Below are 13,805 nucleotides of genomic sequence, written 5' to 3'. Positions count from 1 at the left end.
ATGATGCACGATTACGATCATGGGATCCCTAGGATTCCTAAGATCCTTTTCCATATATATACGCTAGAAGATGAGCACACACTTTGTCAAAAGGTACAAAATTACTATTTTGTTCTCCTCATGTCAACATTGTGTATTCAAAAGTGAGGGCAAAATTGAAAAAAAAAAAAGAGCAAAAAGTTGATAAGCCCTCTTCTCTTAATAGAATAGAATAGAATAAATATACACTTACAACTTTAAGGTGACTTAGCGCATCAAAAGTTGGTTTAGTGCTTCCAAAGACTTGCAAAACTTCTTCTTGTGCTCGAGTTTGCCAATTCTGATTTGACTCGGTAAAACCATTGCCCAAACAGGCAACACTGAAGTGGTCTCTTGCCCAGCAAAGTAATACAGCTTTCACTCTTCAATCACATCTTCAATGCTCATTCCAATGTTTTTGTTGTCCCCATGCTCCTCAATTTCCTTCCAAGTTGGACTCCAAAACTATACCCAATCAGTCATCTTTAGTACCTTCACCTCACTTGATCATCTTCTCTCTTCTGTCTGTAATACCCATGAGTAAACCTTCTATATCTCAATTAACTTCCTTCATCCACTTGTTCATTTTGGTTGGTAGAAACCTGCACAATAAAAACACTACTTCAATTTTTTTGGAAGACGTCAAGAAGATTAAGTGTGTTTCACCGATTATTGTGACATTTGTAAACTAGGCTGTTATAGATGAGAAATTTCGGTGTCCGTGTGACTCCAGACACAATAAAACTCACATACCCCATTGCCCCTAACATTGAGACCCACCACTATCCATGTCATGACCTCACCCATCTCTCACACTACTTTTATGACTCATTACCCCCGAGTTATTGATGAAATAATTTCTTGTTATAGAGGCAGTAAGATGTAAATTTTGTAATTTTTTTTCCCAATGAAAGACGATTCAAATTTTACCCCCATCCTGGAATGTTAACACTTCCAAAAATTGCTATAAAAAATTTCGATTGCTCTTTCAGTAGTTGAAATATTCTCCTTCCCTCTTCATAGTTACTTCCAAATGCTGCTCGTGAAATCACATCGCCTGTCGAACTCTGCAGCCAAGGCCACACATCCAACTCACATGACCCCTCTTTGGCCACCAAACAATCCCATTCGTTAATCCCCTCTTTGGCAGCAAGAGAGTTTGATGGGTTTGGATTGTGCTTGTTCGAGCATCGTTGAGCTCTCCTTGGTGTCTCCAATTCAGCACCCTCCATGCCCATGTACTTACTATGCACACCAAGACAACACTTGGTGCAACACAACTAGCCATTGATGCTTCCAGTACTACTTCTTGTGTGAGATTTTTGAGAGAACATAAGAGAGGGGTTCAACTTAGAAACTTGTTTGGGAGGATGGAAATTGGTGTAGGTTTTATTTAGTGTCAAGTCACTAAATTAGTGTGTGAAAACTAATTACGTAACCCCTTGTCCAAGTCCATATATACATTGTATTCATTACAAAACATTGAGTTGAAAATGACAATTATGTCCGGATAATGCTTGGCTACTTAAAAATGAGTAGGAATTCCTGCTCAAAATTCTTCGTGTTGGATTCACAGTACTTCGTGTTTATAATCAAAACTGTTCATATTAAAGAAAACTACCAAGCTCTACCAATTTTATTGAAATTGAGCCACAATTTGTGGGTAGAGACACTTACAAGCATAGGAACATTTACATTTCTAGCTAAAAGGATTCTTAATTAAGTAATTGAAAAAGCAATGAAAATATAAGCTGAACACTAAATCACACAAAAGAAAGAGGGTGAATTCTTTTTGTAAGAAATTGATTGGAATTTATTTGCCCATAGTTTCTACTTACATATTTTCTCTGGTTAAAGATACATGGATATGGTACAGTTCTACATTCTTCTGGAAAATCGCATACGGCTGATTACAACAAGACAATAAGCATGGAAAAAGAAAACTACGAAATAAGAACACATCGTACAAAATGCAGGCACCAAGATCAGCACAGTAGTAAGAAGGTGCCCGACTCTAATGAACAAAACAATCTCTTTTAACTTTGGGGTTCTGAAGCCGGGCTTTGACATTGTTCAAGAATAATGTTACAGTTGTTCATGGTGCGTGCATCAAGGAGACCGTGATTCCACAATTTGATCATAAATAATCTCCAACACCTGCCAAAGTGATTCATCATTTGAGATTCGCGAAATACAATCAAAAGCAAAGCATGATAATACTAGTTGTTTTCCGGATCGCTTTTGCTGGATAGGGGGAGGGATGATGCAAAGACAAAATCACTTTATACAGATGTGTTAAATCAGATAATACGATTCATCTGTTCATAGCAGAAGGTAAAGTCCTTAAACTTCAGGGCAAAGAATGAAAAAAGTTTAAATTATACTAGGTTCACATTTGAACGCCACTGTACATATAATCCCTAATGTTGCGTTTGAACGAGGGACTTTTAAGTTCATGGAACTCAGGCTTAATTTGTTAGAAATGCAATACAAAAATTAGATAAGAGGGGGTTGTTAATGACTAGATGCAACAAATTCGAGGGAACTAACAATCAAACGAGTGCGATTAATACCATATCAGAGCAGGGGATTTGACAAGATCATGCTCGTGCAATCTCGAAAATGCCTCACATGCCCAAGGAATATGACCATCAGCCAATACCCTGCCATAATTACACAAAATAATTCACGTAAAGAATCAAGAGAAAACTAATGTTTTTCCTTATAAGAAAATGAAGTTGACCGTTTTTCTCTTGGTCTGGTGCTTGTCCATCATTGAGCATTATTCATGCAAATGAAGAGCCCTACCAGACGTGCCATGATATCAACGGTTGTAATTAAAAGAATTGAGTGTAGAGAAATTACTGTTGCTTCCTCACGAAGGAGTTCCACATATGCATCATTTGCTTCTCATCTTTAGTCACATCAACAAAATCATCAAGCATCTACAATAGAGTAAAATACCACTTATTCATTTGCTAGATGCCAAGTCAATGTAAAGTGCTGCTAACATATTCCCAAATAAGCTTCCATATGTTCAACGCAGATCCATCAGTGCACAGGAATGCAAAGAAAATAAAAAAGTCTAGATGGCAAGAAAATATTTTCCTCGATGGTTCAATTAGCCATTAATAAAGGTCTTGTCTGACTGAAAGTCAGTTGTCTAAGAAACATATGATATTGCACAAGCGAGAGGTTCGGTTTTATACCCTTCGGTCTTCAAGATCAGCAACGTCATCATCAACCTCATCCTCACTATTCTGATCTGACAAAACTTGTTCCAACATCATCGGCTTCAAGCATAAAAATAATAATTAGAAATTCAGTGCCGCATATTCTAAGTAGTGTCATTTAAATATCTGAGCCAAAAAGAAACTAAACTATTGACACCTGTTGGCCTTTGAAGCTAGCAACTGAGCAAGCAGCCGATATGGCAACCTTTACTAGCAGCCCTCAATGATTATACTAATATAGAGTCATACCACAGCAGTTACAGACTTCTGATACAAGTGCAAGTGCTAAGGGAAAGAATAATTTACTGTGACAGAACACGTGCTAAAGAAAAGAAATAATAGTAAGGTGGAGGCCAAAAAATCAGATTGCTCTCTCGTTCATACACCAGGGAAAGAAAAATTGGCAAATTCACAAAGGCTTCCATATATGACACTCAGAGTATATGATAACTGAAAAATTCACAAAGCTTAATCACCGTTCGGTGATGCATTCATCACATAAGTTATTCTCACCTGGGCCCTATGTGAGTGAAAGAACTTTCTCTTCCGCAGGAGGGCACAGCTGAAAATATAGAGAAAACTTCTAGATAAAAACCATATTCATATGTCGCCACATGCAAGACTAATAATCGACATGCACAGTATTTTCTTAAAGAACTCATTTTAAAATAATTGAAAACTAACTTTAATGGAAAGTATTACACTGCTGATACATTGGCATGAAGACTGCTGATCAATTGGCAAGTGAAAACACAGCCTGTCCACACATGATCAGTTCAGAGGGTGTGCCTGTGTGTGCGCATGCATGTGTGTTTGTGCATGCATGTGCGTGTGTGTGTAGATTGACAAGTTAACATCAGAGCAGTTTGGGAGCAACGGTCAGCATCCATCTATTAAGGTTCAAATTCACATGCATGCACAAGCTCAACAGAGCTATTCATCCATTCAGGTTTGTTTTATCAAGTTTTGCTGAACCAATCCTTTTGGTTTCAGGAAAATAGGAACTGAACCAAACCAAATAACCAGTTCAGGTCACTTTAAGTCAGTTGCTTCATATGGTTCAGGTTCAGGAAGTTGTTGGACAGTGCTACCAGAATTTTGTTAGTTTTATTAAGAATGAGTAGCCATGCATCCAAGCAACATATGATGGATCTAAGCACATGCGAAGCCATAGATTGGTAGCTGAAGGACAGGTAAAACCTCATACATTTGGCTTTGATGAGAATCATATCCACCCATAAGTAATTACACTGCAGTATTTCATGTGAGAGAAAGAGAGAGAGAGAGATACTTTCTAGGGTCTGGGCGCTCAACAGATAACTTTCTTGTCTTTGCGAACAGAAGCATTGGAGGTGCAAAATTGTTTCCCGATACTGATTGAACGCAACCAGGATCACCATATGACTGTAGTGTGGAGCTTGAAAACCCTGCAACATTAAAGCTGGATCAAACAAATTGCAGAGACAGCAGCACCAACCGTATCATTATGCAGATTACTCCTACCTGATATTCTAGCCTTATCACCTCTACTAGAATGAGCATCTGAGCAAAGAAGTTGAGTGTTTGACGACAATATCCGGAAAAGGATTGCATTAAGAAATATTAGTTCAATCTGCCTAAAAGAATAATAGACTCCAAAATTCTTTTCAGACATTAGGTAAGGAAAAAAAATTACAATGCACCCTTAACTCAATATGTTCTTCTCAACGTAAAAATAGAAAAAGTTAACCATGTGTTACAAACATTTGGTAGGGTCATTTCTAATAGGATTCTCAACAAGAATAGCTATTCGTGTCACTCCAAAGCAAGTCTAATAGAGACATTGCTCCATTATTCAGGCCTAATTTAAGTGAATTCTCATAGAAAATAATATTCGATGGATGCTTTACAGGCACCTGAAGGAGTTACTACATAGGTCTCCAGGAGAACAATGATATTTCATCTGCAGTCTGGAGCTTGCAATTTCATGTTGCAGGACATGTTCAGATTAACTATGTCAGGAACACTTTGGGTTCCTAACAATAATCCAATCAACTAGTCAAGACACACAAGAGGATTGGTTGATCCATAATTTTTGGACCATACACTTATTTTGCAAGGAATTAATACTTATTCAAGTCTTCACCATTACTAAGATATATCTTTCCCATATAATTCCAGAGAAAATAATTCTTAGCTAAAAGACAGTTCGAATCTTTGACAAAGAGTTCAAAAAGCCTTATTGATTCCATCTTTTTTGTCATTTTTGGTTGTCTAACCTCCATTGACTTTAAAACAACAAACACCCACCCAAAGTATAACATTGCAAAATACATATAAAGGGGAAACAAAGAGAGCTTCAGCACCTTCTACTTTCTCAAATTTTTAACAATAATCGATCACGTAGTCAATTCAGATAGTTTATGTGAACATGAGAAATAACATGTACCATCGGCCTTGTCCAAAAGCTCACAAAGTCCAGAAGGAAAGTCAGACTCTAAGACGTGAGGATGTACGTGCTTTGCATTTTGATATAGGCTCTTGGGTCTTCTGCGTCTTAGTGGCTTTGAGCTGGGAAATGTATGAGCTTACTCCTTTCAGTTTAAGGCATTCATATATCTCAAATAAAATGACATATGGGCCAATAAAGAAGAGAAAACTTACCAAAAGGAGAATACTTGTAGTTTAGGATCAACACCATCAGCAACAATCTGAAGAGAAAAAATAAGATCTAAATTTCTGCATTTTTTTTTATTTTGTACCACTACCATCTGTTTTTTAAGAGAATGTATTCTCAAAGTTAACTACAATTCATAAATTGGCATAATAGTCGTTTCATCTGTCGTCTTCGGCAGCCAACATCATCTTTACTATTTCAACATGTATATGTCCAAAGAAACTAGAAAAGATTATATCATGATGACATTTGCCCTAAACTAATTCCAAATTAAACATAGGACAACTCATGATTGGGGCAGCAACCTTGTATGGGACTTGCCCAATTCCTCAGGTAACAATATACACACACAATGTAACATTAAATTTTACTGAATGGAATGAAATATGGTTGCTAATACTTAATACAGAACTTGATCGCTGAGAAATGTTATTTTGCTCTATCGCTCAAATAATAGAAGAACACATACCTCAGATCTCCAATTATTAGTTTTCACAGACACATTTACAGCTTGATACTCTTCGGTTACCTATAAATAATCATCATTTTAGTAGCCATTGGTCTACCATAATTAAATGAATATAATCCCACTAAGGTTCTCACAGAATACTAACCCAAAATTCAAAGTTGAAGAGATCATGTGATGAGAACAAATGATGTCTCAGACCCTACAAAAAAGATTGAATAGATTTTAAGCATCAGTCATAAATGCACTATCTATTGGTTCAATTTCAGATTGCCACACTCCTACTTTTCCCACAAGCTTAAGCTATTAGGATCAATTCTATGTGTACCAAGACTTCAACTACGAGAGGGCATGTACAATTTTTATTTTAAAGTGGAATTGAGTGGCACAATTTGAGAACGAGACCTTCTGCTTTGAGACCATGATAATTTGTTATTTTTCCTAAAACCTAATTTGTTAATATGTGAAGTAATTAGTTATCAATATACAATAAAAAACAGATTTTGGCAGAAAGATGCACCTTGAAGCTTGCACACCTAACCAAGCAAAATGGACAAGAAAAATCTTCGGTGACTGCAAGATGAACAAAGGATTATTTCACAAACAAGGGAACGCGTATTCATTGGTATACAAAAATATATTAATTGGTTGAAGAATGTGAGGAAGAAGAAAAAACATATTAATTGGAATACAAAAACATTTTTTCGTCTTTATTGACAAGGAAATGGAAGTATAGAATAAAATTACCAATTCCCTTATTTTAACTTTAAGCTGCCAACATGTCGCATAACGAAAATTTGGAAGTTGCCAACAATTATAGAATATCATTAATACCTTCTGTGCGTTGCAATGTATTGTTGTAGTATCTATAATTAAAAATCACATTTCCTGCCCTTAACCTGGACAACACAAGTAACAAATATTTAAGCATATCGCCAAGAGCTCAAACATAGACATATACATACTGATATAAAAATAAAATCCTCATTAAAATCAGCTTAAGATCACACAGATTTTGTACTCTCCATGAATAGCACGACAAATCACCCATTCGCAAGCAAGAAAATGAAGTATAAGAAGTTTTGTGGGAGTATATCCAAATTAAGTTCATAGAGTCTGTTCTTATGGAAAAATACCAAGACTAATGATCAACTCTTTCAATTTAGACTGAAACAAGAAAATTATAAAATACAAGTAGTGACCCAAAAACTAAGTTTTATAAACGATCAAACAAAAACCAGTATCCGATAACAACAATTTCAGGGAAGCAAAAAGTTAGAAGGAATAACAGAATGACGTGAACAGGCAAATTTACTTGATGAGAGATGAAAATTACCGAATGATATGAGGCAATGATGAAGAAGGAATGTCACTACATATGTAAGTACTATAAGGAGATTTTTCCCTAGCACCCAATTCCTCTGCAGAAATGGTGACCTGCACTAGCTGAGAAATGACCTTTGAAAGGCCCAAGCAACCAAAAGTAACAGATATTCATCAGCAACAGTTGCCAAGAAGAGAATGTTGAATACACATACATGTATGTTCCGTGCCTAGAGAGAGAGGAGAGATTCAAATTATTGATCTAAGAAGAAAACACTGAGAAAAGAACATACAACAGTTTCTGGATTATGAGGAGTTGCAATCATAAGGCACTTGTCCTCATTTAAACAGCTCAACTGCAATAGGGAAAAGACTAAATCAACTGAAAGTGGAAAAAAAGAAGGTCTACAAGTATACAGGTCCAATCACGAATAAGAGATTGGAGAAAAACTAAATTATTTTGACAGCTACAATGTCATAAGGTTTAGCACATTGTTAACCAGGAGCTCTTAGTCAAGAAAATTACAAATAGTTAATCAATAGTCAGGGTACTGATGCCATACCTTCAAGAAGCAAGAGCGCATGTCAATCGTTGAAATCACCTCGGCTCTCTGTCCCAAACGAAAATTAGGAGAATTCTCCCAAGAGATATAAAGTAATTCAAGTGGTATCTTGCTCCATAGACAATATCCTCCTGCATTTGCTGTCAAGCAAAATTGACAGTGAATTTAGAACCAGAATAAAAATAGAACTGATTTGAGTAATCAATCTCGTAAGAAAGAAGATTAAATTCGGTAAAATAATTCTCAATATTACAAGGTACAAAGAATGCTTCATCTTTCACTCCACATATCTTGGTGTGAAGAAACATTTATTCACATAGTTTAGACAAGGGCATGACATAGAGTGTACTCGTCCTATCTTATTTTTAAAGCTGGTAAAATAAATCAGAAATTAAAAAATTTAGGGAGCTGCAAATGGGTCATATAGTTAAACATCTGGTCTCTACATATAGTAATGTGCCAGCATCATGTAGAACTTAAAGTTTACTAAAGAAATCCAAATTGCAAAATTATGTCAGACCTGTCACAGTTTTAAATTTTAATCTGTTAAAGAACGTAACAACATTCAAACATGTGAAAGAGCTTAGCAAGTAAAGCTTTAACTTACAAGGGAAAGAAGACATATCCACAGGACCCTTGGATAAATTGATTCCACGAAATGGATTTTGTGCTCCCACTACAATGAACTAATATATGAGCCCAAACATTTCGATGACATCCACATAAAAAAGGTTTCCATACCAACAAAATTTCACAAAAACGTACCAAAGCTGACGAGCAAGATTGCAAGTGAGCCAGATTTAGCCTCCAGTGTTAGCTTATTAATGTCAGGCAGAATAAAATTTGCTTGAAGTTGACTACTCCCATAAACCCCAGTGGAATTGCTTAACATGCAAGCTCGACTGAATCGATATGTAGCAGAATACTTGTTCATACATTCCAAGACAGAACTCTTATCATATACATGAAAATGAAACCGGAACAAAGTAACACATTGATTAACAGTTCGAAAACTAAAAACATACATAGACATACCTCTGGAACCGCAACATCAGGAACTAGTCTGGCCAAAAACACATACAAAGGAAAGAGATTATGGGTTTGTACACCTTCCTTCTCATTCATCGAAATGGAAACCGTCATTTGTATCCTAAATTTCAACCAACACCAACCCAGTCAGTAAAAAAAAAACTAGCACACACTTGTATAGACACAAAAGTTCAAATTTTAATTGCTGCCATTACCTCCTTCTGTGCTTGGTCTCTATTTTGTAGCTCAAACATCTTTGAAGAAATGCCGGCTACATTCGAAAAATGCACACAAACCCATTATAAAGTGGCCACCGAAGTATAAATCTTCGATTTCATTCGAGTTCATTCGAGTTCATTGGTCACATATATGCAAATAATTTAGCTCAACAATACAAAATAAATTAGTACATTTCTAATAGCGCGGCGTTGGAGAATGTTGTAGAACTCTACAGGCTTGCAATAGACAGAGAGGCTCTCCTCCGCCGCAATTTCTTCCTCCGCCGACATCCGCACCCGCTCCTCCTGCCGGCACATGTTACCACCGCCGCTGCTCCTCGCGTACCTGCAACCAAAGATTCAATTTTTCTAGCGGAAAGTCGCAGCAACAGAGGAGTAAGAGTGAGCCCAGTTGAGGAAACGAGAGCTTACGGAGCCAGGTGGAAGAATTGGAGCTGAAGACGAAGAGATTGGGTGGAGGAGAAGGTTTAGTGTCTGAAATTCTTCTTCTGGCTTTTGGGTTCTTCTCGGTGTTTCCTTCCTCATCGAAAATCGCGATGGGCTGCTCGCTCCTTCTACCAGACTCCCTCACTCAGTCTCTGCGTTACGCTGCCATTTTTCTCAGCTGGCAACTTTGCCTCTTTTTTCAGACCAAAAGTTATACTTATAATCCTTGTCCTTTTTTTTTTTTTTTTTTTTTTCAGGGTTTTGTTTTAGCTTAATTTTGGAGAAAGAAGAAAAATGATAATCACCGCACGTGTTAAATGATAACATCGAACGTTTATAAAATGATGTGTATGAAATAAAAAATGTTTAGTTATCATTTTTCGTTTTAGTAATATAGACAGATATGTGATTTGTTTGGTTATAAATCAAAGAGTAATTTTTAATCATTTTATCAATTCAAACCAAAATATTCAAGATTTTTACCAAAATATATATTATGACCAAGAAATCCCAAAGAAAGTAGCTAAAAAAATTGAAGATATGATCTATGAGTTCAGTTGACCAAAACCAAAAAAAAATCTATGAGTTCAGCTTACAACGTTTATAGTCCAACTCAACTAATTTTGGGATTTTGAGATACCTCGAGTTTGGTTCATGTTTAACTCGGTTGTAGTATTGTTTGTTTAAATGTATTGGCTTTCCTTCTTCACATTGATGAGGCATCTATTAAGAATGAGCATTCATCATGAGACGTGTCTTATTATAAGTTGATTTGTGTTCGCTTAAATAATTTTTAATTTTTCATTAAAGTTGGAGCTGGTTTCAGAAATGAGCTAAGGTTCAAGCTTTAATCCATAAACGAGCCAATCTCGGCTTAGTTCAAGCTTGAAACTGAACAAGCTTTGAGCTCAAACAATATTTATGAGTCCATTGGCTACATCCACAGCAAACCAAAAAAATGTATTGGATGACAAGTCTTTGAAGCCATTTCAAACGGAACAAGTTTCTCGTATAAGACCCCTTTTTTAACCCACAGATCGGCAGTGTAAAATAGTCGTATTCTGCAGGACTTGGCCATTCTCTAGCAAATACTTGGCTACTTCAATCTGATCATCTGGATTTCCCCTGAATGCCTTCATGGAGATAGTATTGATGTGCGACGTCAAACAAATAAGAACAAACTCTGGTGGATTCCATGGAAGATCTGAGGATTCCACATAATCTCGGTTTACTTGAAGCTTAATCATCGAGCTTTTGTCAAATTCTTAGGGGCGGCGATACTCATACTCATTTTGCAAGACAAGGGAATGTAAAGCATGTGATCTCTTGAGCAACTCTATTAGCATTTCCCATCCCTAACAACTGCTGTGAAGAACCAGCGTCAAATCAATTTTCTCAGAATATCAAACGCAGGCACAGGCACCTTCATCATCTCTATCATGCCAATAATGATGAATCTTGGCTTCGAGTAGGGATTATTTACTCTCCAAGATATAACTTGACAAAAGCTGCTCACACGATATCAACTTTTCCAATATTTGGTGCATTTATAAAAAAAAAAAAAAAAAAATTGTCTACATCTTGAAGTTCATATGAAGTGCTCAGACTTATGCTTAACCTCTCAGTTTAGGCAAAAAAAGCAAGACTTATCGTCAATGGTCAAATCTTCAAGTACAGAGGAGCTTGAGACATGGGAAACACCCGGATGTAAGAATACTGGCAACAAAATCTGTCATCAGCTTCATAACCATTAGCGTTTTGCACATGAAAAGGCTTTTAGGCAATTCAAATTGCTCGTAATTATCAGATGATGGAACCTGAAGATCAAGTTTCTCTGCATTACGCCTAATAGCAGTGCGGATCCAAACATCAACATGAGAAAAGTCATCAGCATAGTTATTCAAAAGACGGAAGTTTTGAATGTTGATGAGTCACGAAAGAAGAGCACACGATCAACAAACTCCGAAAGTCAGCAGAGGAGGAGAAATCTCGATCGCTGAAGTCTAGATTGGGAAAAGAGAAAATATGTTCTTCCATCTTGTAGACAAAACGCTGGTACTCACAACATGTTTTGTTGAAAGGAAGGAAAGTATGTGACAAGGAACTGCATCTGGTAGTTCACTGATCCTATTTTTCGAACTTGCTTGACTGTCAGACTTCGGACCCATTTGTAACCTGATGCATTTTAGGAAATATTGTCAAGTTGCAGCACACTTTTTAACTTGGTAATTCACTGTCAAGAAGCTTTTGTATAAAAAACTTCACATAGAAAAGGCTTTTCATTTTTTGGTCAATCTATATGCTCTATTTTTGCTAATCAGAAATTGATGCAGAAAAAAAAAAAAATCAGAAATTTCCTTCGTTTTTGGGTTATAATAGCTGTACAATGAATGATAAAAACAAGTAAATTTAAAATGTCTTAATTTATGCTTTGTTTAGCGATCGTTTGATAATCATTTGGTATTCAGTTTTCATATATTGCAACATCAAAATCTCATAATTTCAATCATAGTAAATTCAGAAAGTTTTACCGTCTACAGAAACAAACAAAGGGAAAGACTTGAATTTTCTAACCTTATTTCTCAATTTTCTTAGTAACCAAACAGATAGTAAGAGGGTTCAGTGACAAATAGTTCGACGGAAGACTTAAGCATTGTTCATCCGCGAAGCACGATAACTAGATATTATCTTTGTGAGATACGAATTCATTATCGTCCCCTTTTGAAAAATTGTTTAGGCTACTGCCTCATTAATTTGGTAGGCCGGATAATGAGAGGATGGGAGATATTTTGACGTTAATTGGACTTCGGAATGGGAAAGGATCTATCTGGCTCCATTGACAAGAACTAAAAAAAAAGAAGTAAACAGGTGAAACACAAAACGAAAACGATACTCAATTAACTGTTTGCCTAGCAGGTAGGTTTCAGACTAAAAAATAAGCACAATAGTGTCAATTGTTTGTCAAAAGGGTGCTCTCTTGAGCAAATCAAAAGAAAATGAAGGAACAGAATTAACAGAGGTAAAATGCGGAGTGCTCGCCTAACAGATATATTATGCCAAATATTTTCTCTAATTATCAAAAGCAGGCAGAAAACAAGAGTGTTTGAAAGTTGATATAAGAAAATACACCACGGAAATAAAACTGCCAATGATTCTTTTACAGTTTCGAAAAGGAAATCTTTTGGAACCCTAGAATATGATACCAAGCCTAAAATTGCATTTGAACTTCACACGTCTTCGAGCCCCTTTGAAACAGCAAAAATTCCTCGAACAACTCCTTCTTCTGTTCATCTGAAGTCACATCTGTAGAAATGGTCATCTTATTCAGCACTTCCCTTGTATCTGTTCACAGTGATAGTCTTGAGGTGCGACGACAGAGAGATAGGCACAATCTCTGGTGGATAAAATTCATGCTCAAAGTCTTCTTCGTTGCATTCTGAACAGTTCACAAACTCTTTATAACAATCAACGAACACGCCAGAAATCAGGCCGCCTGCTGGAATAGGAGTACTATAGCCGTAACTGCGTTGTACTTTGTGTTCAAAGACGAGATGTTCTAGATTAGGTGATCTCTGGAGTAACTTTGTTAGGAATCGCCACTAATCACAGTAAAAAAGAACCAGCTTCAATAGGCAAACTAGTTGAGGAAAAAGACTTTGATAAAACATACATTTCATTTGATAAAACAAAATTTTATATATACTAAAGCTCAGCGGATTGGCACTGTTCATTAACAGTGCCCACCCGATTTTGTCCCTCGCCTGCTGAGCAATTTTTTGTCCTTTTTTGGAATTGTGCAGTGAGTTGGCCATTTTGTCCTTTCCGCTTTCTGGTGCCGTTCTCCATCATCTG

General features: G+C 36.5%; 1 protein-coding gene across 2 annotated transcripts; it reads right to left on the bottom strand.

Moving 5' to 3' along the window:
- Positions 1-1,795: 1,795 nt before the first annotated feature.
- On the bottom strand, positions 1,796-10,159 carry LOC137716351 (polycomb group protein EMBRYONIC FLOWER 2). 2 transcript variants are annotated; one of them, XM_068455790.2, is made up of 22 exons: positions 9,939-10,159; positions 9,699-9,852; positions 9,504-9,559; positions 9,295-9,409; positions 9,025-9,184; positions 8,867-8,935; positions 8,260-8,399; positions 7,990-8,052; positions 7,710-7,831; positions 7,208-7,272; positions 6,894-6,946; positions 6,522-6,575; positions 6,377-6,436; positions 5,895-5,941; positions 5,680-5,801; positions 4,755-4,793; positions 4,543-4,678; positions 3,765-3,813; positions 3,228-3,311; positions 2,884-2,963; positions 2,592-2,681; positions 1,796-2,175 (listed from the first exon to the last, which is right to left on the bottom strand). In XM_068455790.2, the coding sequence occupies exons 2-22, from the start codon at positions 9,822-9,824 to the stop codon at positions 2,055-2,057; spliced, it is 1,851 nt and encodes a 616-aa protein (XP_068311891.1). In that variant the 5' UTR covers positions 9,825-9,852; positions 9,939-10,159; the 3' UTR covers positions 1,796-2,054. The 2 variants fall into 2 exon arrangements, with proteins under 2 accessions (XP_068311891.1, XP_068311892.1); XM_068455791.2 differs by lacking the exon at positions 4,755-4,793.
- Between the last annotated feature and the right edge of the window lie 3,646 nt (positions 10,160-13,805).

The sequence above is a fragment of the Pyrus communis genome, chromosome 3 (genome assembly GCF_041283825.1).
Source record: "Pyrus communis isolate YQ-2024b chromosome 3, ASM4128382v1, whole genome shotgun sequence".
Classification (NCBI taxonomy): Eukaryota; Viridiplantae; Streptophyta; class Magnoliopsida; order Rosales; family Rosaceae; genus Pyrus; species Pyrus communis.
Note: the sequence above shows the minus strand (reverse complement) of the source record. Positions and strands in the feature narration are given on the sequence as shown.

Excerpts from the sequence above, each read along its gene's own strand:
- LOC137716351 (XM_068455790.2), bottom strand. The coding sequence starts at position 9,824 with ATGTGCCGGCAGGAGGAGCGGGTGCGGATGTCGGCGGAGGAAGAAATT. Across the intron at positions 6,576-6,893 it reads TTAGGTGTGCAAGCTTCAAG|GGTCTGAGACATCATTTGTT; the intron begins GTGCATCTTTCT and ends TCTTTTTTGTAG. Across the intron at positions 3,814-4,542 it reads GAGCGCCCAGACCCTAGAAA|CTGTGCCCTCCTGCGGAAGA; the intron begins GTATCTCTCTCT and ends CTATATTTTCAG.